At 40.2% G+C, this 24,857-nt stretch overlaps 1 protein-coding gene across 4 annotated transcripts in view; it reads right to left on the bottom strand.

Moving 5' to 3' along the window:
• The window catches only part of FREM1 (FRAS1 related extracellular matrix 1), a 64,333-nt gene that overhangs the window by 4,989 nt on the left and 34,487 nt on the right, over positions 1-24,857 (bottom strand). For 2 of the 4 annotated variants that reach the window (XM_062609040.1, XM_062609041.1), the window contains 14 exons: positions 22,721-22,862; positions 20,850-21,045; positions 19,832-20,096; positions 15,922-16,336; positions 14,433-14,634; positions 13,842-13,986; positions 11,381-11,510; positions 9,892-9,964; positions 7,414-7,563; positions 5,995-6,233; positions 3,951-3,998; positions 3,481-3,663; positions 3,109-3,234; positions 2,293-2,408 (listed from right to left, as the gene is read on the bottom strand). In XM_062609040.1, coding sequence (XP_062465024.1) covers positions 2,293-2,408; positions 3,109-3,234; positions 3,481-3,663; positions 3,951-3,998; positions 5,995-6,233; positions 7,414-7,563; positions 9,892-9,964; positions 11,381-11,510; positions 13,842-13,986; positions 14,433-14,634; positions 15,922-16,336; positions 19,832-20,096; positions 20,850-21,045; positions 22,721-22,862 — 2,430 coding nt within the window. Of the gene's footprint in view, positions 1-2,292; positions 2,409-3,108; positions 3,235-3,480; positions 3,664-3,950; positions 3,999-5,994; positions 6,234-7,413; positions 7,564-9,891; positions 9,965-11,380; positions 11,511-13,841; positions 13,987-14,432; positions 14,635-15,921; positions 16,390-19,831; positions 20,097-20,849; positions 21,046-22,720; positions 22,863-24,857 lie in introns of those variants that run through there. The other 2 variants (XM_062609046.1, XM_062609043.1) reach the window with 2 other exon arrangements.

Here is a 24,857-nt window from a genome sequence, read left to right as displayed (position 1 = left end):
TTGAAATGTTTGCTATCAACATTTAGCATCCATCATCTTAAAGCAGTTGCCCAAATTAAGGAAATATTTTGGGTAGCCATTGACCTTGAAGTATTATATGCAAAGTATTAGCACAAAGACTTTGCTGATTTTACATCAAATTATCCAGGGATAATATTAATTGGATATTATTATCCAATAATAATATTAAAAGAGCTTTGTCCCATTCTAATAAATTTAACTTCAGCAAAAGCACACTTGACTAGCTATGAAAATCTATGCAGCACAGAAGGACATTTAATTTGACATGCTGAAGCAAATCCATGTCCTGTACTGATGGTGAAGGCGGGGGGGAGTGACTGAGAGGCTCTGCTTATCCCAGCCTATTGTTTAATCACCTACGGAGTAATCCTGTTGCCTTGCGATAGGTGTCTAATGTTGCTTACAATACTTTTGGCATTCAGGTGAGGCTGTCAGACATGACACAGAGCTTAAAGGAGCCCTGCACTTCCAGAATGGCAGCTGAAAATCAGACAAGGTACACTGGGACTTTAAATGACTCTAGGTACCCGAATCCCCATTCTGCAATCACTAGTAATAGCACAAGTTAAACCAGTCACTCACACAACTAGGACAGCATTAGGACAGGAGGGCAGCAGTTTAAAATAATGACCTTTTTTTTTTTGTAGTAATAAAAATAATTCTTATTTTTCAGTGAAATGGAATGATTTAGTGAAAGTTGGTTCTAATATTTTTATTTAATGTCTATTTTTTTTTTTGAGCTATTAAAAAAAACTGAGGGTTGACATCTATGCTGATTTTATTTCCTTGTTGGAAATACCAGCTATTTAAATGTCAACAGTAGAAATATTAATAACAGAAGTACTACAACTGGTGGTAGTGGTGATTGCCAGGGAGGAGCTGGACAAAAGCACAAAATAAAATTTATAGAGTTATCTTCTTGTATCACTTTTCAATGTGTGCATGGGGTTGTACTTTTGTAAATCAGTTCCAGATGGAGGCCAGGATTACTCCATTTACCAGGATAAAGCTTTTTTATTTTGTAATAGGCTGACATTAATTGAATCATCACTGCCATAGAATTCATTTCATTGTGGATTCAGTGATGCCTTGACTTTTTGTGTAGGTATTTAACACTGTCATTAACTTACTGTTATGCATTTTAACATCTACATTGCACACTAAAGACTTCAGCAAGAAGTTACTTCCTATAAATATTCTGGGTCACCAGGAGCACACTTTTTTAGGAAAAGGTGTATGTTCCCAAGGGATCAATTGAATATTGAAGTCTCCGGGGGAAAAAAAAAAAAATATTAGAACATTCATAGCTTACTTGATTTACATAGATTTGCTTGGGTAAGTAACAAAATAAAGGCAGGTGGTAGAAAAAATATTTCAGAAGCCAAAATTTGAAGTAAACCATTCAACAATGTGAGATTTGTGGTAACCTCAAAAAGCAAGTAGCATTTATATCTTAGTAATGAATAGCTTCCATCAGTTGGGGGGGTATGAGAACCAAGACTTCCCTTTTGTGTGTTACCAAGACAACATAATCTGGCATAAGAGTGGAATGAATCAAGGGTTGTTCTGCATGCTGGTCAGTGTTTCATGTATCTGCATGTTCTTCAACCACTTACAGAATACATTGTGTTTCTTTTATACCCAGTTCTTCCCTGTTTCATTTCTCATTTCATGGAGTAGTGGAGAGGTCTGTTAAAGCCCTACCTATTATTCATCTTGGTCTTCGACCTGGTGCTCACAATGCAACAGAAGGTACAGAACATGCACAACCCTAGGGCAAGCTCCATTCTAGCATGGCTGGCAATCCTAGCATTCAGAAATCTACTGTTATGATTGAATGTTTTGAAGTAGTTATGGAATCTGAAGAACTGCATCTTCAGAAGAACACAGTGAAGCAACAGGAGCTGGCAACATTGTACTGTTTCTAAATAAAGTGAAGGTACAGCCAAGGAATTGGTGTGTCAGGGAGGACAAAAGACTGCTTTGTTCTATTTCTGTCTTCCCAGTCTAACTCTCCTGTTAGGAAAGTATCCTCACTGTAAATGGATAGCTTCAGGAATTCATGCTGTGAATAACGTGAAACAGTTTGAGAGTAGTAATATTGCTATTTTCCACTGGGTCTGAATCCCAGGGCTTGTTGTTCTTCTTCTGGGGAGCTGTGCAGCACAACCAAAGTGAGATTTATTTGAATGAACTCATCCTCAAGAGCATCATTCAGCTCAGGGCAACAGCAGTGCACAGCAAATACATTCAGTCGAGCAAGTCTCTTACCGTTCTCTGCAAGCCCGAGCAGCAGTGTTCCAGGTGACCTTCTGATTCACTACCAGCAAGTAGCAGCTGCCCTTGTGATGGCTCCATCCAGAGGGACATTTCTTCGTGCTTACCTCCTAAAATAAAAGAAGTAAAAGGCAAAACAGACTCCTGCTCACAGCAATTAGGTCTGTGCACAATAATGAGGCTGAAAGATAGAGATGCTGCTTGTGGCCTCCCCAGAATTAAGTTGAAGATGAACTTTGCTATATGTCAATAATGCTACAGCATTGATTGAAAGATGTGAAGAAATAAATGCCTGCCAGGGGAGCCTAGAATTTATAATGAGTAGCTTTAAAAGTGACTTGATATTTCAGTTCCAAAAACCCTCTTAAGAGGCCAAATTAGTTTGGACACCATTTTCTGTCTCCTGCAGTCTGTGTAGGCAACGCACAGACATTATGTGCAGACAACATCTTATGTTGTGGAATGGATGTGGAAATGGATGGAAAAGGATACCCAAGTGAGCTAATTTTACTAACTCCCTCGCTCTGTCACAGACTTCATTCACTCACTGTCTCATCTACATCCCCACAAGCACCAAGGCATCACTGCTCATGTGTCTTGCACAGGGGCACCTGTGGATGACAGAAAGGAAAGGCAATCAAACCCTTATCAGGTTTCTGGGAATCTTTTTTTCTGGGAATGGCAAACCTGACTCTGGACAATTCTTTTATTCACTATACAAGTCAATAGTTGTTACACTTAGGTCCTTTGCTTGAAAGTCTCACTCATTGTAGACTCCATCTAGATGCATAGTTATGGTGGCATTTTTACCTTGCTTTGGGAATTCCAGAATTGCCATATTATCCCATCACACTGAAATAACTTTTCAGTGCTTTCTTCATAATGCAAGAGCCCCTTTAAATCTTCTGTACAGGCCTTTGGGAAAGAGTAGAAGTCCTGGAAAGAGAGATGTCATTTGAACAGTTGAAGGAGAAAATTACGGAAAAGAAGCTACTTGAAACAGATTAAATAGGTTTTATGTTAAACTTTATGCTGAGCTGTTAATTTATCTATGTATTGGTTAGACTCAGCTTTGGAGTGGGAAAGGTTAGGCTGCAGATCTGAGAAGTGTTAAAGCATTTTGGAAAACAGCATGTCTGAAAGCAGATGTTGAAAATGCCTATGAAACAAAAGGTTTCATACCTGATGTCTTGAGCTTGGTCCAGATGCCAGTTCTGCCTTATCAGCTTGTGGGATTTCTGCGCTCCTAGAGGAGATGACATTTATCTGTGACTGTGCTTGGTTAATTACTGACACTTGAGATTTCTTGTTTGCTTTAGCTGATGAGGTGTCTTCCTCTATTTTGAGTGATACCATCCCGTGATGCTTTGTTCCACAATATTACACACACAAAGAGAACAGGAGAGGGAAAAGCAAAGGTTAGCACATATAAGCAACTCTAAAACAAACCAAAACAAAATAATAATTAAAAGATAATTATAATAGAAATTGTTGTAAATCAAGGGAAAGTGATACCACAGAAAAAAAAAATAATGGTGCAAAGGAAAATAAAGTATGGGTCATAGTGCATTATTAAGAAAGAAATATTCTGGAAAGAACAGAATCAGAAAGAAATCATAGAAATGTCTGAAAAGTATTCCTAATACTCTTACTTTGAAAACCACGTCAGTTCCATTTCTAAATACAGATGAAGGATGAACCTGAAAACAGTAGAATAGCAGAATGAGATGGGCATATTCACGTATTATAGAAACAGAAAGACTTTATACGAGATTTACTACAAGATCTAGGTCACAGTTCATGCAGCACGTATCTTGGCTTTAGTTCTTTCTCTTTCAGAATGGAACCTGATCAACTCTGAAAACAGCCATTAAAAGTCACCTATTAGGAATGTGTTTATAAACAGATTTCACTAACCTTTAAGATTACAGTAGTGGAATGTTACTAAACCAGCTAGTTAAAGCAATATAATTTAAGCAGGAAAATCAATGGGCAAGTTTTAAGTAACAGTTTCCTGTTTAATCTAGCAGTATTTTCAGCTCTAATACTTCAGGACCAGATGCACAGCTTCTGTACATTTTCCTGGCTCTACTGACTTGGGGCAGTCAACATGGCTTCACCAAGGGGAAATCATGCTTGACCAATCTCATAGCCTTTTATGAGGAAATAACACGGTGGATGGATGATGGCAGAGCGGTGGATGTGGTCTACCTTGACATCAGCAAAGCATTTGACACAGTCTCCCACAGCATCCTCACGGCTAAATTGAGGAAGTGTGGACTGGATGATCAGGTAGTGAGGTGGACTGTGAACTGGCTGAAGGAGAGAAGCCAGAGAGTTGTAGTCTATGGGTCTATGTGAGTCTAGTTGGAGGCCTGTAACTAGTGGAGTGCCTCAAGGGTCAGTACTGGGACCAGTATTATTTAATATATTCATCAATGATTTAGATGAGGGAACTGAGTGTACTATCAGCAAGTTTGCTGATGACACTAAGCTGGGAGGAGTGGCTGACATGCCAGAAGGCTGTGCTGCCATCCAGCGAGACCTGGACAGGCTGGAGAGTTGGGCAGGGAATAACTTGATGAAATAGAACAAGGGAAAGTGTAGAGTCCTGCATCTGGGCAGGAACAACCCCAGGTTCCAGTATAGGTTGGGAAGCGACCTGTTAGAGAGCAGTGTAGGGGAGAGGGACCTGGGGGTCCTAGTGGACGACAGGATGACCATGAGCCAACACTGTGCCCTTGTGGCTAAGAAGGCCAATGGCATCCTGGGGTGTATTAGAAGGGGGGTGGTTAGTAGGTCGAGAGAGGTCCTCCTTCCCCTCTACTCTGCCCTGGTGAGACCCCATCTGGAATATTGTGTCCAATTCTGGGCCCCTCAGTTCAAGAAGGACAGGGAGCTGCTGGAGAGAGTCCAGCGCAGGGCAACAAAGATGATTAAGGGAGTGGAGCATCTCCCTTATGAGGAAAGACTGAGGGAGCTGGGTCTCTATAGTTTGGAGAAGAGGAGACTGAGGGGTGACCTTATAAGTGTCCATAAATATATAAAGGGGGAGTGTCACGAGGATGGAGCCAGGCTCTACTCAGTGGCAAACAATGATAGGACAAGGGGTAATGGGTACAAACTGGAACACAAGAGGTTCCACTTAAACTTGAGAAGAAACTTCTCAGTGAGGGTGACAGAACACTGGAACAGGCTGCCCAGGGAGGTTGTGGAGTCTCCTTCCCTGGAGACATTCAAAACCCGCCTGGACACATTCCTGTGTAACATTATCTAGGTGTTCCTGCTCCGACAGGAGGATTGGACTAGATGATCTTTTGAGGTCCCGTCCAATCTCTGGCATACTCTGTGTGTAACTGTGTAACTTCTTTCTTCTCTCTGATCCATAATTTAGACAAAATTAGAAATTGTGTAATTGCTGAAGTTGCCTGGTGCATGTTTCTTCCCCCAACTCTGTTTTTATTCTCTTGCATACATGGATCATTAAAATTATGATTTTTATTATTATTAATAATATTATCATATTTTTATCTCACAGTATTTTTAAATACCTCTCACTTATGACTCAGAGAAAATTCAGGTAGCTTATGGTTATTATACAGTCAATTAGGATGACTACAAAAAGCACTAAATGAAGATGTCACATCCCAATTAATTTACAAATCAGTCCATCACTGCATTACAGAAATGTCTTACTATTCTGCCATTTCCAGTCACTCTCAGCCTGGTCCTTTTCTGATTCACCAAGCTGTGTTCCTGCTGTGGGTCCCCTCCATTCTCTCTTATCCTTTTTGAAGGAAGCCGTGGGATCCTTTCCAAGGGAGCATTGCCAGGCCTGGGAGGTGATGAAGAGCCCGCGGAAACTGGATACAGTGTGCCTTTCCCCCAGTAGTCATGCTTGCTTTGGCCAGAAGAATGGGAATAGCTGCACTGACCTGAAAGCGTAAAAAATGGCAGATGGTCAGTTCTAACTGCATGAGCAGATAACTGGTCACGTTGACATGGGCACATAAACAGCTTGTCATTAAAAGTTGGATGATTCTTTCACTTGGTGTAGTTGATTTGTTGTTCATTCAGTCATCCTTATTTGTGGGGTTTGCTATGACTATGACTGCAACTACTACCTGTATATGTGTTTTTATGCATAATGTGTTTATCTACAGATCAGAATTTCAGTCAAGCATCTGCTGAAATTACCTGTTTTCATGCATAGATTGGGGTTTGGAGTACTAGGATTCTGATCATGGATAGCCAGGTGCGTTTGGCTAATATCAGTGGTACTTCTGTCATACCCAGATAACTTTCCAGTGTCCAGAAATCCAGGACACTATTGTTCCTACAAACCAATTACATGAATTAACTCCTGATTTACATTATGATGTTATAAAGAAAATAGGTCTGAAATTTTAAAAGAATTTTTTGTAAACTGAAGCCTAATTCATTGCAACACAAGTGTTTAAAATATTGTTTCACTAAGGACCAGAGTTAAAAAAATTCTTGTGCTTCCAGAGGACTCTGCTGCCTTGCTAGCTATTTCAAGCTTTCTACAGTTGCTTGTTTTTCAGTGTGATTTTAGGAACACCACATTTGATGACTGAGAAACAGAATAATAGTGAAGGCACAAAAGCCTGAACTGTGATGATCACTGCTGTGTGCTTTAATGTTGTGGACTCTGTTTGTTAAGCATTAGAAAATGTATTGCTAAGAGCTGGGTTTAGTTGTTAGGATCTTTTTTGAGAGGAAAATAAATCTTTTTTTAGAGGCATGCAACATTAACCATTGAACAATAACAGGGAAAAAATTCTAATGGACCTAAAAGCATTATTCCCATTTTAATAAATGGGAACTGAACTCATGTTGTTATGAAAAGTGGTTTCTTTTCTTGCACCCTTCTCATTTTGTACTTACTGCTTACTGCACGCTGTGTTTCCTAAGAGGATGAATATGACTGTGTGAGAGAATAAAAGATCTGCAACTGTCAAGCCTGTTTTCCCTAAAAGAAATTAAGCATTTTGATCTGAAGGTGAGTGTTAGGAACTACTTATGGTTGAAAATAAGTAGCTACTCAGCCAAGATTGTCCCACCTTCTTAATGATGAAGATCAAAAGAGAATACCTCCTTTTGAGTCCAAAATTTTCACTACAGCTTTTGTCTGGGTGCCAAGAACAGCATTCACAGGGGAGTTTAGAACTACTTCAAAGACTTCATCATCTTCCTCTAATCCGTCATAGGTAATTGCTATATTCCATGTCTTGGTTGACATTCCTAATAGAAATAAACATTTTAATTACTCTTTAAGTGTTATTTCAATCAATCGGGGTGTCAGAGGAATATATTAATTTAACATGTCTGCAGCTAGAATGGAGTAGCTGGTGTATGCTATCGTGCTCTTACCAACTGACTGGACTCCTGCTGTTCTCCCAAGTAACATTAAGTTCAAATATTTTCCTGAACAAATTCAAGTTCAAGTGCACATACTGTAACAAAAAATTGCTGCAGATGTGCAAAATGACATTACAATGCATAGATCTGGGACTTCCATTGCAATTTCCAGGAGAAAATCATATGGTTTTTATCTTGAAAGATCTATTCTAGAGACTACTTAAAATACTTGCAAATGGATCAAAGACTCTCTTAGATTGAGGGACAACTTTTGAGGCAGATTTTATACTTGGTTACAAAACTTTTGCTGCGTTGCTTGCCTTTACTGCATAACTTCAGGCTTGTATTATGGAAATGATCTTTTCAAGATAAAGGACGAGGCTAGTTATTAACCCAAAAGGCTAAAATTTGTTCAGGAAAGGTCAGAGGCAGCAGGACAGAAACAGACCTCAACATACCCATTGCTGTCAACAAAACTTCTTGGGAACTATTTCTGCATCACAAAGTCAGCACTGACATCCAAAATTAGTATCAAAGGTACATGTGCAACATTGTAAAAATAAATCTCTACATCCTTATGACACTGCCTAAGCTCTATTTCCTTCGTCTTTTCCAGTATGAATCTTCTAGCTAAGAGAAGCCGCGTACAGTCCCATATACTTGGTTAGGGTCTTCTGCCCCTTTCCCGTACAGTTTATTGTTTGCAGTCCGATGTGCCTATCAGTCCAGTCAAGAGCACAGCTGAGGGTTGTTTTTAAAGCTTTACTAAGTAATTATAACTATCAAATACTTGATTTTAGAACTAAGAAACTGATACCTTGAACATAAGAGTTTGGAGGGTGTTTCCCTACAGTTAAGTCTAAATAAAGAGCCACGCAAAAAGGACTGTGTGAGGGAGCTCAGCAGGCTTAAAACTGAGAAGGTGGCCAGAAATGGGGAACAGTGTGTATCTCCTGTCACAATCTCTTTGTAACAATCTTGAGCCATTTTAATTCAGAGTCTGGTAAGCCTGACTGTGTAGTACATTAGAGGAAAGAATGATGGAATCCTGGGTCAGCACAGTATTAAGGACTTTTAACACTTATCTCTCAGATCTTTCTTCCATCTTCTAATTTAAAGCAAGCAAACAAAAATCTAAGAATAGATAAAAGGGTCTCAGAGAGTGGCTTATTGGTTTCAGAGGTTTCTCGTGTGTTCCACTGGAAATTAGGGCAGATTTTCACCTTTCCACACAGGTTTTTTTGTTTACTGCTGTCTGCTGGGTGTCCTCTCTTATCCACCTCTGAAAAATAACCTGCATTCGCTAATTCTATACCTTTACATAAAATCTGCCTTCTCAGGATGGACTGTAGTTGAAGATTTACAAAGTAATCAGATTTGTGATTCAGAACTTAAAGCCACATTTTTTTCTATGGAATAGACAAGCAAAGCTTGGGTATATATGAATTCATCCATGGGATGCAGTGTTTTTTTTTTCTAAAGTCCCCAGGCTTTGGCTGGAACTGATGTATTGTATTCCCCATATCTGTTTTTCAAATGCAGGTAAGCACTTAGACCAATTTTAATTATCAAGTAGATGTCATTTATTTCAGCCTTTCACACATGATGTATTTTGTCTCCTCTGTAGTCACTGTGACTTTCTGCCACTGAAATCTTACTGCTTACAGTCTTGGGATAACCTCTGCTGACACAGCAGGAAGCATCCTGGGAGGCTTGTGCAGACCCCATTTTATAAACTCAGATCCTGGACTCAGCAAAGGTCAGACTGCTGTTATGATTACAGTGCAAGCAAGATGAAGTCTAACACTTATCAGGTTCCTTTGCATCTTTCTGGTCTTGGATACCTTGTATAACTTAAGTTGTATTCAGTTTTGTCCACATTTAGCCAGCATCCTGCATTTTACCTATTATGCCTGAAATCTTTAAAGCATCTCATGGCTCAGCTTAGGGTGAGTCCTCTGCAGCTTAGCTGTAGGGGGATAAGGAGGCATAATTACAGCAGTTTTGAAACTTTAACTATAATAAGATACTAATTCACAAAGAAAGCCCAGAAAATTCACAAAGAAAGCACTTCCAGAAAATGAAGTGTCTTTGATCGCACTCAGCTCCTCTAGCTACAGAAAGGTAATAGGTTTCACTCTCCAAAATGAGAATTGACACTTTCAAAATCAGTGAATTAAGTGTTAAATTATTCATTGCACTGGTTCATACCTGGATCAAACTGAACAAGCTTGGAGGAAGTTACTGTGAAGTCCTGTCCCAGAACAGCAGATATTTCGTTCACCTGAGAAGAGAGCAGACAGTGAATGCCATGCTGTGACCAAAACACTGCATTCTGCTGTGTGCTGAAGTTACTGTGTGCCTCTCCACAGAGTCTATAAAAGACATGCCAACCCATAATACATGTGCTGAGGCTGAAGAAAAGAAGATAAAGGCCTAAAGAATAAACCTTGTGATGCACAACTGTCATTCTGTCCTTACTCATGTTTTAAAACTCCTCATAAAAGACCTGTTCAATTTAAAATTTTGCCTCCTCCTCTTTCAAATAGCTACTTGACAGCATCAGACAACACTGCTGTTCACCATGCCTGGGGACCCGGCCATACCTGGCTCCTGGACAGGCACATCCTGGTGTCCTGGAAGAGAAGAAGCGGCGTGGCCACATTTGCCTATTTAGCTATTTGTGAGGTTTTGGAAGAAGTCTTTGTACACAGAGCTGACTGGCAGGCCCCAGAGACTCATGGGGATAGTCATGAATCCGTATATACGTAAGTCTGGAGACACCAGTGACTACCTGGATTTTCACAGGGAGAGGACATCAGTTTCCACTGTTGTTCACAGTTCTAGGATCGGTTTCACTGGTCTTTTTAGTCAAGTGACAACTGGAGTAGAGTCACTGGAGTCCATGAAGTACAGGGCAGGATGGTTCCCCATGAAGTCAATAGCAAAATTTCAGTGATTTCAGTGAAAGAAAAATCAAAACTATGTTTCCAATTAGGGCGATCATGTTTAGCAACTGTGAGTTTTAGTATTTTTCTAGCAAGGGGATTTGGTAAAATCCTGGACTTTCCATTTTATGAGGAAAAAACTTTGTGAAGAGTAGTTGCACAAAACCTGGTTTACAAAATTATAACGTGTTGCTTTCAGACTAATTGTTTGGTGTATTTTTGTTTTTTTTTTTTTCCAAGTAAGACAGAGGCTGTTACTGAATATATAGGGTGTTCCTGGGACTTCTTACTATGCTAATGGCAGTGGGGGGAGAAATGGGGAAGGCTGTCATGACTGTGGAGTTGAAGATCCCATAGCTCCCTTTCTCTTCCAGCCTGAGCAGGGAAATGAGAAGTCCCAAGGCCCCAGGTTGCCCAAAGCCTGGGTTTTAATGTGGCAAATCCTGGAAACCTAGCTTCTGAGCACAGTGCCAGAGGAAAATGCCTGCTCTGTCACAGAAGGTAATCAGAACTGAAACACCACTCCAAAACATTCCAGTTGTGGTTAATCATCATTTCTACTTGAAACTCAGAAAGTTTGTTAGCAATTTTTCAACCATCTGCATAGCAAGGACAATGTTCTGGTAAGTCTGGTTTGAATTGCACAGCCACTTTGCTGATTGCTTAAGTATCTTTTAAGTCCAAGGGAAAATTTAATGGACTGCACTGCTTACTGTCAAGTTTCCAGTTAGGAGTTTGTCTTTTAGCTTTACCTTCACATCCACAAAGGCAGACTCTGCGGAGTGTCCAGCCCTGGTGATTTTCAGAGACACCACTCCCATGGTCTCACACACTTCATATTCAGTCTGTTGCATTTCAATCCGAGACCACCGTAGCTCCAGCCTGCAGGAGAGGAGGGAAAGCCCTTAAGAAGCAAAGCCACCTCCCCTGCTGCCCCCACCCCCTGCTGCCAGGTTCACTGAAGAGCTGTTTCTCTGCTGACTGCTGATTTAGCCAATACACATACTGAGCCTTTGTTTCCAAATCAACATATTTGTCTGATTTGGCTGATCAGAAATGAGGAGAGACAGCTAACAGATCTTCCACTCAGTCAATAAATCTTCCAGTCAAGTCCTAGTCTACCCCATGCCAAGTCTGAACCTTGTTTCAGATCTAGGTGGATGCTGCAGCATCTTTGCAACAGCAAATAGGCCAAGACAAACTATCACTGTTTCTTCTTGGTTCCCTTTAACCCTGTAGTTTTACTTTACTCTCACTCTCCTGTATGTTCTCTGTAATATCTTCTTTTATTCCCACCTTCCTTCATCTATCCTCTATCTCTCCTCCTGTAGCATATAGGTCACACTCTAGGACTTTGCACATTTACCCTACTTGAATTCTCTGTGTACTTCACTCTTCAACCATAGAAGTGGCTGAGTTCAGGTGTCTCATACACTGAATTTAAAATCCTCCTCAGAGGATTGCATGCTGTACAGGATAGCAAATAAAGTTCTTGTGTTTTTAAAAGCTGTGACAAGAATTAGTGCGAGTCAGAGAGAAATGAAGGAGAGCAGAAAGAAAGAAAATGAGCTGTGATACTTACTTACGAAACATTTTTAACTTTTCTAAAACAAACTTCTAGACCTTTCAAGGTAGATGAACTCTAACATCAGTGGAAGTTTCTTCCTGTCTGCCTGTATCCTCTGATACTAATTTTGTGGGAACCCATTTAGAAGCTGATTTGCTTTATTTTTGCTAAAGAGGGTGCATGTACCAGATGTAGTTCAGCAGCATTCAGATAAAAGCTGGGATTAATTTTTAATAATATCAAACTTGTATTTTGCACCAGTGATCATTAGGTGATAAATTAAAAAACAAAACAAAACAAAACAAACAAACAAACAAACAAAAACTACAAACAAAATAACAAAAAAACACACAAAAAAAACCAAAAAGTGAACAAACAACAAAGAAATACCTCTCACAAGCTTTTAAACCCAATATTAAAGTTACTGTCTTTTCCTTAAAAAACAAAATCCCTTTGTTCTGAGATCCAGTGCAGCTAACAGAGAACTTCTACTTCTCTGAAGCTCCCATTTTCCATACAAAAGGTGCTTTCTCTTTGCTCTTTCTGTAAAGCTATGTTATGCATTGCTATTTATATACAAGAAGCCACACTTTCCCAAGAGGAATGGCAGTGTTTTGATGGTGGTTTAATATTAGTACATCTGTGAGCCAGCACAGTGCAGCTAGGAAGAGCCTAGGCTGGCTGTGTTCTATGTGTTTGTGTATGGGGACATCTTTTGGCACAGCACGTAACTGCCAGAACGCTCTCTCCAGCTCGGCTCTGTTCAATCTAGAGTGCAGGGTAGCACTTTGCAGAGGAGCCTGGCCCTTGGAACCAGCTCTCTGATGCTTTTCTCTCACCATGGGTCCTGCTTTGTAAATAGCCACTTTAGCCCAGGAAGCCCAGAATCATAGAACCATAGAGGAGCTGGAAAGGACCTTCAAATAACTTCTAGTCCAGTCCCCCATCTTCGACTAGACTAGGTTGCTGAGAAGCACAGTCGCATGTATTATTTTTCTCTGTTACTTGTGATTAAATGAAGTGGTTGAACATTCAGCCTTATTTTCAGAAATAAAGAGAAACATTGCCCTTGCTGTAGAGCTACTCTCACTTTGGCCTTAACCCTCAAAGCACAGTTCAGATGACACCCCAGTCTCTAATTTTTGTCCAAGAGGCTTATCATATGTCACATATAAGTTTTGGCAGTGGATGTGTGCCTTCCAACTTCTTTCAGTGCTCTTTTGCAGAACTATGTCTGTCTTAGCTTTTGCTGCTTGAGAGCATTCCCTCCATTGTGATCTCAAGCTTATGAAAAAAGTGCTGCCATCAGCACAGGGCAAGAGTGACCTCCAGCTGCAGGACCATGTACATGAAACAACAGTCCAGTTCTTCAGGACTCAGTGTCTCCCATCTCCAAAGCCCAACTGCCACTTACAGTAAACTCCATTATGTTTTCCTATGATACCCCAAAGGATTGACTACTGTGCCCCAGTCTAACCTGGAGCTGGCTCTTTGTATTTCACCTCCCTGAGGGAAGAAACCTTTCTACTCTTCAACAGAACGGCTGTTTGATTCACAGCTACATTCATGCCTGCATGGCTTCAAGCCTGGCCTGTGTTCATTTCGTGTGGGGAAAGCACACACCACCAAGGGTTGGTCAGAGTTACCTTTGGGGCACTGCTGAGTTTCCACTGGCATCTGTGACTTGAAACTCCAAGTTGTCTGCATTCACTTCCCACAATGGGTTGATGACATAAAGTATGATTTTGCTGTTTAAATCTTTCTGGCTAAAACTTTCCTGAATAAATCCACCTGGGAAAGAAGAGGAACATTCAGGTGAACCAGAAGCCTGTTAATAAGAACCACATAGCTCATACAGGCTGCTTTCAACTTTTTATTGAGCACTTAGAAAATTTGAACTTGCAGAAATGTGGTTTTATAGCCAAACAGCAATATACCAGCTTGTTACAAGCTCCCACCAATTTCTTTCCATTTGAAGTATTTATCAAATGGCCAAGTTCAATGTTCTTTTTTTATCTTAACAAAAAACCAAGAAATTTCTCAAAGGCAGCTAGTAACAATCATATCAAAATCTCTGAGCATTCATGATGAATGTGACACTCAAGTTTTAGTGTAAAAGCTTTCTTATTACATTCAAACCTTGCCCAAAATTTGATAAGAAATTTTGATTTTTTCTATCATGCAAACATGAACAGGGTATGTTTGTGCCAAAATACAGAGATCATAGAAGACAGCACCTGTTGTTATGTTTTCCAGGTAGCCATAACGAGGACCTTGTAAAATCTTGAATATTATTTTGTCATCCTCTGTATTGGGGTCAGATGCCTTCAGGGACCTGGCAGTAATGTAGATCCCATAATTGCCATTCTTCAGCAGTTCCACATCAGAAGAGCAATGGAGGTGAATAATTTTTGGTGCCATTTTGTCCAAATGATCCACCTAAATCAAGGTTAGAATAATGGATATTCATTTCACAGCATCAGAATATTCTCCGTCTTACTTTCGTTAAAAGCACTGTAACCTGCTACTGCACTGTAACTGCTACCTTAGGGTAGCAATAGCCACTTTGACTTGCAGTGTACTCCAAGAGTCTGATCCCCAGTAAAGTACTACTTCCCATGAGGTGTTTCCAGGCCCACATTGCCCGGTCACTTGATGTATGCAGTGGGCTACAGCACACACTGGGGAGGGCAATACAAATTCTGTGTACCTCTGCCTTGATGTCCCACACTCCCCATTGTCTTTCTCCTTTTTGATGTAATTTTTTTCATAGCAAAACAAGGGCTTCTCACCAATATTTTACAATAACAAGCTTGGAAACCTAAAGATTATGATAATCATAGTCATAGACATGGCAACTATGTCTCCTAAAATCTGTTCCACCTTTCATAACTTCTAATGAATCTTCTAGCACTCTGCAACAGTTGTTGCTGTTTTTATACCTAATCTTCTGATGATACAGCATCATTGCTCATCATGTAACTTCAGACTTCATAATAAGGAAAAGTTAGGAGCATTTTCATTAGTATCAGTGTTTTGAAAACTACAGAATTTTGACATAGAGTGCAACCAGGCCTGCTTTTCATCCTGAAACGTGCCAGATACATACATACATAGAAGAAGCACCTAAGCCTATGACACAGTGGGAAGAACTTGAAAATAAGGAAAATGGGAAGTGAACAGAAATAGTCTAGTAAGGGAAGGAAGAATCAGAGCAGGCAAAGACTACCAGAAGGAAGACAGGCTGTCTGGCTGTGGGAGCAAAGTGTCTGTAATTCAAGATTCCTGTGACATGAAGATCAACAATCATGCTAGTGTCCCTCACATGCAAATCAGTGAGTCAGGTACCAAGTGGGTAAGCAGAGCAGGAGGAATTTCATTCCTCCCAACAGCTGGGCTAAGATTTAGAGTTGAGATTTCTGTGTAAAATATTTCAGCAAATATAAGTACATACTTATATAAGCAAGATGTCTTTTTTTTTTCTCAAACACAGTCTCTCTCTTTGAACTCTATAAAATTCTTTGCCTGAGTTAGTAGTTAATTACTTTTAATTACATTGTGGCAAGTAGTTAATTACTGATGGAACACAGAAAGCAAACATTTTAGCTGACAAATACCTCAGTTAAATCATAAACTGCAGCAAGTACCAGTTCTCATCAAAATTACTACGTTTTCCACCTTACCATGCTATGTACCTCTTTTAAGTAAGCCTGTAGTCACACTTGCCTGAATGGTGAATGCCACTGGCTCACTCTGCACCCTCCCCTTCACGATGAATCCTTGATTTGTCCTATCTGTTGCCACAAATGTAAATCTGTCAATCTGGGAATCCCCACCTCGGTGCTTGTATGCAACATCCCTGTTGTCCACATCTTGCTGGGTGAAATTGTACTGCAGTAGCACAACCCCTCGGTAATAAAGATGACCGTATTGGGGCAGCTGAGCCAAGAGGAAGGTAAGGTTTTCTTTGGCAGTGTCTGGGTCTGAAAGCTGCAGGAGGTCAGGAGAAAGGAGTGCCATAGTGCCTTCCACTAATCTTAACCCCATGTTCCTAGACAGTGTGGGTAAAGCTTGGTCGACTGCCTCCAAGGAGATCATGAATGTCCCGTGCTTAGTCCTCATTCCATTGCTGATGATGAATCTGGCAAAGAGAGGCAAGGTAGTCTTCAGCATATGTTCTTGATTCACCATGTACTGAAATGAAATGACAATACACACCTTTACTACAGGACTTGCCTGTGTTGATACTTTAAAAGTAGTAGAGCTGGTTCGAGCTCAAAGCCAGGCTGTGGGTGGGGTGGGTGTATGATTTAAAATCATGAAAGCAGATGGCTAGGTATCTGTCAAGAGTTACAATTGCATCTGTAGCAATCTGAGTAGATGCCAGAAGAATGTCTTTGAGGATGTACTCATCAACCTAGTAATCATAACAGAGCTGATCTAATCTGCTACCTTAGATACAGATGGAGCAGATCTAAAATGGCAGGCTGGCTGCAGGCTTAGTGCACCCTCTGGCTTACATACACCTTATGAAGTTGATCTTGTACGGGACACTGTCACAAACAGTTGTTTCAAGCACTACGAGGGCCAGTCTAACTGGCTGCTTTTCACATAGCATGCTTGTACCATTCAGAAGTGAAATGGGAACTGGTTGACATTTAAATTACCCGCCTCCCCTTGCTCTCTTGGCTGCACAGATCAAAGAAGTATTTAAATAATTAGAGGGTCAAAGCCTGGCCTATTGTTGCATGCCTTGAATGTAAGTGACCTTCAGTTAGGTCATGGAGTAACTTACTGTGTCACACAGACTGTCCATCTAAAATTACTCACTGCCTTCACCAATGCTTGATGATTAGGGCTTGATCAACTTGTAAACTGGCAGTATGCCATGTAACAGATGGGAATGAGCATAGGCAGACCAGGAACTATATAGCAGTTAGAAATATGTTTACTGAGGATGGTATTCCCAGCTGGGAACCTAGAGACATCTGTCTGCACTGACCTAGTGCTATTGTGCCAATGGTAAAAGGGTTGTGCTATTAGTAATTTAGCTGAAATCAAATACAGAACTAGCATAATGATCAATAGTGCAATGCTAAGTCAAAAAGGGGCAAAACACATTCAGTCAAGACCTTAACCATTTCTCAAAGAGTCTGCAAGATTGCAGCAGAAGTGAGTTTCCTCTGGTTCTTTTGATGGCTGTAAAATAATTTGGATGATTTAAGTGAAAGACTTAGATAATTCCATTCATGAAACTGAAGACTCATCCAATCTTCTACAGAGCACCAGATAGGAGGAAACCTCTGGGATATATATCAGACTGAAATTTACCATGCAAATGTCATACACCATTTAATTTCACAGGTGGTGAACTGCCTGTGTCCAAGATGTCCTTTTTTCTGCACTTTGGGAGATTTTGGTTCTTTATTTCTGTTTTATGGCTGCTTCATCATTTCCTTAGGAATAGAGAGCAGCCAATATTCTCCTCACCCTAATGAAATTCAGGGGACAAATCTCAGGCACATTTAGGAGGACATGTTGCATGATTTGATTTCACCATTACCAACATTTCGTGCTTTCTGCAGTTTGACGGCAACAAAGTTGGCTGCAGGACCTACCATCTGCCATGGCATTTAAAAGATAAAAATGGAATCATAAATAGTGCCAGCTTATTACAAAATCGAGCCAGCATGTCAAAATGGAGGACATTAGCATGTTCTTTTCATATCCTGCTGCCAGCATCTGATGTCAGGTTGCTAACCACTTGAAGTTGTCTGTCCAAACAAGCACTGCCAAATCTTTCTTCCAAGCCACCAGCACCAAAGAATACAGGCAAATTTATGTCTGAAGGAAGTACTTCAGTGGACAGTAAAAATTTGATCAGTTAATCCCTCCTCCCCCTATAATTACCCATATAATTAATGTAACCATTCCTTGTTCAAGTAATCATAATACTCTACCACGATATTTGTATGTCTACACAAAACCAAATTCTTTTCAAATGACAACATCAAGGATACTAATTATTGTGATTTAAATAGTTATTGAATATCAATATTTATTAAAGCGGTATAAACTCACTTTTATAGGCTAGTAATCTTACTTTTCTAGTTTGGTTCATAGCCATTGACCTAAACAGAAGACACTGGGTTTATCCACATGCATGGTTTCCCTGGAATCATTTGGTCTGCTTTTCGTAAGTGTGGTATAGAGGTCATACTCACTTAAGCCACTCCTACAGCCTAGGGTTGGCGTGACTGCAACCTTGCTTGTGTAAGCCAATCCTAGTTTTGGTTGTAGTGTTTCACAATCGAGAAACATAAAGCCAGAAAATATTTGTTCACTTTTTCTGTTACAACTCAAGTAGATAAGACAAGTATCCGTTACATGGAATTTAGTGGGAGGGATAGTTTAAAATGTTTAAACTAAGGAAAATTCCAAAATTACTTTTGGCTTAATTCTAGATAATGTCACCTGAGCTGCCCCATGTCATAGGGAGATTTATTTAATGTCTCCATGCCCTGCTTGCTTGACTTCCCTTCAAAATACCTCTCAAAATGAATGACACAACATGCTCTCGAATCTTCATCATGCATCATGGAAAATGCCATTTACATCAGGAATCTAGTCATAATAGAGTGTAAAAAGTGGTTGTTTCTAAATTTCAACACTTAGAAGATAAATCCTTAATTTTTCTTAGTCAAAATTGAAAAAACAATGAACTTTTCATTTTGGGTGGAAAAACTGAATTTTGTAGAAAGTTCATTTTCTGTCAAAAAATGCTTTCAGACAAAATTGACAATGCTAGCAGGAAGTAAGTTTGTTTGTTTCTGAGGGGTTCTTTTCCCCTGAATTTTCTCTCTTTTACAAAACCGTCCCTGAGACTTGGAGCAACAATGTGTATGCTTTGTCTTTACCTGATGATAACTCATTACATCATTTCACTCTATAAACAAGGGAGGTTCATTTAAGAATAAAATAAGGAAGTATTCACTTTAGGCTAAGCAGGCCCAAGAGGAAAGTTCAGAACTGGGTGAAAGTAAACAAATATCACTAGGCTGCTGAACTGGATCTATAGGTAACAAGGTTTACCTCAAAAATCCAATTGTCTACATGAATTTCTGAGCTATTGTGGTGTGAAAAATAGGTTAAGTGGACTGATTTTCACTTTGTTCAAGAACCATTTATGGATTCAAAAAGCCTGGAGCCGAATTAATATGATAAGTAAGAATAGACAAGAAAGAAGCTATTCAGTACCTGAATGGACCAGTTTTACCACATCCAGCTGTAGCAAGAAACCAAAGGAAAATTCCACAAAGTACGTTCTGAGTCCTTCTCCAGCACTTATATCTTTACAGATGTGTATGGGTGCTATAATACTATTGACGCTAGTATCATTGAGTGAATGTACTCTGGCTACAATTTCAACATCAATTAGAAAATGCATTTATTACCAAAGAATTCACAACTGTGTATATTATAGTAGAAATATCTTTGCTATCTGAATACTCTGAATTCCCACAGGCTTTCCACCTATTTTTAATTGTTTTTGTTTGTTCTGTGTTGTGAGTTTTTCTGAATACCGAAAAAATCCAAGGGGGAAAGCTCAGGAGGTGAAGTGTTTGTTATCCCTTACCTGAATGTATCTTCAGGAACAACTGCCTTTGTATTGTGAACATAGCAAACTATCTGTCTTACTACATCCATTTGACTGAAGCTTGTAATGGGGATGCCAGGATAGCTGACATACTCTATTTGGCCATACTGGGGTGGGGAGGTTATCACATACAGAAGTTCCTCTGGCATGTCAGTACCATCCAGTGCAAGGAGGACGTCGGTTGTAATGTAGCCCTGATCCCCTTTTGGCACTGTAAGAGGCTTTATAAAAACAGCAATGTCTCCTGCAAGATAGACAAAACACTAACATAGTCATATTAAATCATAAGTTGATCTCTTTTGCATTATTTAGCCACATGCAAGCCATCACCAGCAGAAAAATCATAGGGCGGTATGATTATAGGGAAAGTCAGTCTGGAAGGTACTTCAGGATCTCTCTAGTCCAACCTTCTGCTTGAAGCAGGGTCAGCCATAAGATCACCCATAACAAGGTTGCTCAGGTCTTTATCTATTAGGGCTTGAAAACTACCAGGGATGGAGACAGCACAACCTCTTTGAACTTTTTTTCCCATTTTAGCAGTGTCAGGTTAAATTGGTCGAATTTCAGTTTCTAATAAGAATGCAATAAAGGAAGAGGGACCATAAGAATAGAGCATAAGCCTGGGAGACCTAGCTGTTCTTGAAAAGCTTTTTGTCTGCCTTATTACATTCTTGCAGTTTTCTTGTGCTTTTATTCAAACATAAATCTAGTTTCAGAAGGATATTTTCAACTCTATTTGAAAAGTAGCTGGGAGTCCTGAGAGGCAAGGTGCAACACACTGCCTTAGGCAGTGCCTTTTCCAATCCCAGGGCCACTTCTTCACCAGCAGGAGCATCAGGGCTCTGGCCAGAAGTGAAATCCATGCAGAGACCTTTCAGGATCTGCAGGGAGACTTGTCAAGGGCCTATATAATGTTCAGGGAAGTATCAGGACACATATTCACATCATCTTTGTTTCAGAAACAGGCTGTAAAATGTCAAGTCTGACAGATCTTTACCCTTTTCCGTGTCCTTGATATTTATGTAGAACTCCACACCTGGGGACCTGTTGTACCCGTCCCACAGATAAAATGTAAAGCTGTCTTGGTTCTTTGAGCCTATAGTTCCCATATGGACATATCTCACAAGGTTCAGATCCAGGTCTTCCTGACTGCACTTCATTCCATTTTGGAGACTTATCCAGCTTTGGCCTACCTGGAAAGAGTAAACACCCTTTATTAAACAGATAGTCACCTATGCATCCTTCTCAGTTACTTTTACTCCAGGAAATACATTTCTGCGCATTTCTTTTTGAAAACCAACAAGATGAATATTAAATGGTTCCTGACCTAGCATATGTTTTCTATTTCTTAATTTCACAAAGCTGCCTTTGGTTCCTTCCTAAACCATACCTAAAGGGATATCAGAAGTGAACCTATGGGAAACTTCAGGAAATCAGAGAAATTGAGACCCCCAGAGGTTGTCTTTTGATGGAAAGAATTGAATTGACAAATAAAATTTCCTGCTTTTCTGAAGATAGCACAGTAGCTGGACTGATCTGTGTATTTGACATTTAGCCTGCAGTAACAGCATCAGTTGCTTCGGAGCAAAGCTTATCAAGGACAGAGAGCTCAAACACACGTGGGTTCCCTGAATGTTCAAACTGTCAGACTTCAGTCAGTGAGTGGGATCCCTTTAATTCACAAGTCTCATGTGAGTTTTGGTCATGGACCTGTTGGCATGAGTCCAGAGGAGGGTCATGAAGATGCTCCAAGGGCTGGAGCACCACTCCTATGGAGACTGAAAGAGTTGGGCTTCTTCAGCCTGGAGAAGAGAAGGCTCCAGAGAGACTTTAGAGGAGCCTTCCAGGACCTAAATGGAGAAAGCTGGAGAGGGGCTTTTTTGTTAAATCAAGTAGTGACAAGACAAGAGGGAATGGCTTTAAGCTGACAGAGAGCGGATTTACGTTAGACATCAGGAAGAAATTCTTCATGATGAGGGTACTGAGGCCCTGGCACAGGCTGTCCAGAGAAGACGAGGATGCCCCATCCCTGGCAGTATTCAAGGCCAGGCTGGATGGGGCTTGGAGAGACCTGGTCTGGCGGAAGGTGTCCCTGCCCATGACAGAAGGATTGGAACTAGATGAGCTTTAATGCCCTATCCAACCCAAATTGTTCTATGATTCTATGATCCTGTGATCCACAGGTTCTTACAAGGATCCAACATCAAAATACTTTCCATACTTATGGGTCTTAAAAAATGATTTATTTTTTTTCTATTATATATGCGTGCAATTTAAAAGAGGTATTTCCTCTAACTTTTCCTTCATGTGGCCTATATTTGGTCAATTAATGGTCAACTTTCCTTCCATTTCCAAACTTTATTTTCTGCCTTTCTTCTTTCTGTATCCTTTTAATTTTCTTCCTTTTTTCCCTTCCTTCCCCTTATACTTTTTTTCTAGCTCATGATTTATCCCTCACTCTTTCACACACATCTCCCTCCATTCTTTCTGAATCCTGAAGTAACTGAAGTAATGGCTTCCTTGTCACTTTTTTTGATCAAGAACTTTTCCCCTTCACCTCTGTCATATTTGACACTTTGGTTTTGCCCTCCATGTGCTGATTCTCCCAGCATCTCTCTCCATTGTCACCTTAGATGATCTGCTATGCTTTTCACCCTCTCCTTCTCTTGAGGATCTGGCCTTTACTGTCAAAGCCTGTGAGACGGCATCGTTGCTTGGTTCAAACACTCTTTCAACAGTCAAACAGGCCATAGCTGTCTCCTTCAAAACGTGACAGACACTTGAGAGAAAAGGAAGATGAACTTCATTCTATCCAAAAAAGAGAGCATTGTTTGCATGCCTGCTTTTTGTTGAAGTACAAAGACTAACCTTGAGCTGAAGCTGACCGTTTTCTGGAAGTCTTTCAAATATATAATAAATTCTCTCCCTGGGGGTGTCTTTATCTTCTGCAGACAGAACAGCACTGGAAATTATTCGAGTTTCGCCCATGTTCACCTCTATATCATCCTTTCTGCAAAAATTGAAAGTCATGTATTGATGCAGTAAAAGAAAAGTAACCTCTCTGACAATGTAATTTCTCAGACCAGCTTCTCCTTAGAATGGTGAAAAATAGCAAAGCAGATACACACAGCAATAAGGGATTTATCACATCTGTCTTAATCTGGAATCTATTCCACTTACCCTCATAAAATCTATAAGAGGGTGGTGTAAAAAAATAGGCTGAATTGTATATTACTGCTACGATATTAATACTGGCTCCAATGAACTGATTGTACACTAAAGACTGTCTTTCAACTGACTAGTCTGTCACTTAATCTTTAAAAGGTACTACAAAGATGTAACCAACTTCTTCTTTATGCTGTTTCTATCACCAATATCTCATCTTGAGAAGAAGCTTTCAAGGGGAATGTGTCAGGGCCTTACATTCCCCAAGGGCACTCCTTGCTACAGGATGCAGTCCAAGAGCTGACAGATTGAGCTTTTGGCACTCACTGTTTGCCAGCTAAAAACATCCCATTGCAAATTCTTCAGTCTGTTGACCACCACTAATGGAGATGACACCTGAAACTCCCTGAGGTGAAAGGGTGTCCCCAGATCAAAAGGTGAGAAAAAGCTTACAAGTACTGTCAAATGTTCACCTGTAAAACCCTTCAGTAGCGTAAGGTAGCTCCTACCCCATGGCAAAGATGTCATGACTGAATGTAGAAGCTAAACCACTCCAACGCCAAACTGAACACATTTCCTCAAAGCACTACTGCTTAAATACTGGGAGCATACTGCGTATCAGTGGAAGAGTAACAGGCAAGAAGCAGTAACTTCTTATAATGAAATAGATATTTTTCAAGTAGGTGGCTCACTGTGTGTTGTTCATCACAGGAGTGGCAAATGGTGAGTTCTAACAACACCAGATGAGGCAGCAAGAGTTTCTGGATCCAGCTGGGCAAACCTAAAAACACTTGATTTCTTGTACTCCATCACCTTCCTTCAGAGAGAAGGGATGGAAAATGTTGTATCAGTCTTTACCATATGAGGAACAAATAGGCAATTATCAGTATGTGATATGAATTCATAAACTATATCATTTATTCTAAGAAGAAATGAACACTCTCTCTTGTTAGCATTATGTGATCCTTGATAATCTTTCAACTATAAAACTAAAATTTGCTAAAGCAGGAAGCTCTGCACAGTAAACAAAACAAAATATTCAAAATTCTCTGCAATGGGAAATGTATGTCTGATCTGAAGGCAGGCCAAATATCCTGAGGGATCAGAAATGCCCACATTATTGGCAGCCTGCTGAACAGACTGTGAGTCGTTTCTGAAATGCAGACTTCAGAGGTTCAAGCTATGTGCCCAAAGCTTTTGGGTTCCCAGCTCCCCATCTGCCTGACTGGGACTGGAAACCAGGCAGGAAGATGGGGGCCCTCATGCTCTGCAGCAGAGCATTAGCTAAAAAATGGGGATCCCAAGGGAAAAGCCCCTTGTTAAAATGTCCAGGAGGTCCATCTTTCTCACAGCCAGCTGCCTATCTGCAAATGGTAAGCCAAGCAATTTCTGACTATGTCTATTTCATTTCTCTTTCCTAGTTTTGAACTGTAAGGGAAGTTAGCATGCATCTTTTCAGAAGCTGAATTATAGCTAAGCAAAGAGAAAATAAAAGAATCATTAAGCTGAAAAGCTTTCCCCTGTGAGGCAAGGAGGCATCAACTTTGTGGATTATCTCATGCCAAAATACATAAGTGCTTTCAGAAAGATGTTTTAGACATGCAGTTGTCCCAGGGAAGGGCAAAGCAAAGTAGCTGCAGTCAATACCATGGTGGTCAGTAGCCGGTAGAGGTGTGCAAACATGACAGCTCTCTGACAAACATCTTCAAGTAAGCTGTAAAAGGCAAAATAAGCATGCTCCCCCACTCTTTTTTTTTCTCACTGTTCTTTTAATGTTGAGCCACATTAAAGCATATCCTTATTTCACTAGAAATGTTTTTGTTGAACAAGCTGATAGAGA

Source organism: Pezoporus occidentalis, unplaced genomic scaffold, assembly GCF_034315485.1.
Source record: "Pezoporus occidentalis ecotype Australia unplaced genomic scaffold, CSIRO_AGI_Poc_V1 ctg133, whole genome shotgun sequence".
NCBI lineage: Eukaryota > Metazoa > Chordata > Aves > Psittaciformes > Psittacidae > Pezoporus > Pezoporus occidentalis.
The sequence above is the reverse complement of the archived record's forward strand: the minus strand, read 5'-3'. Positions and strand labels throughout refer to the sequence as shown.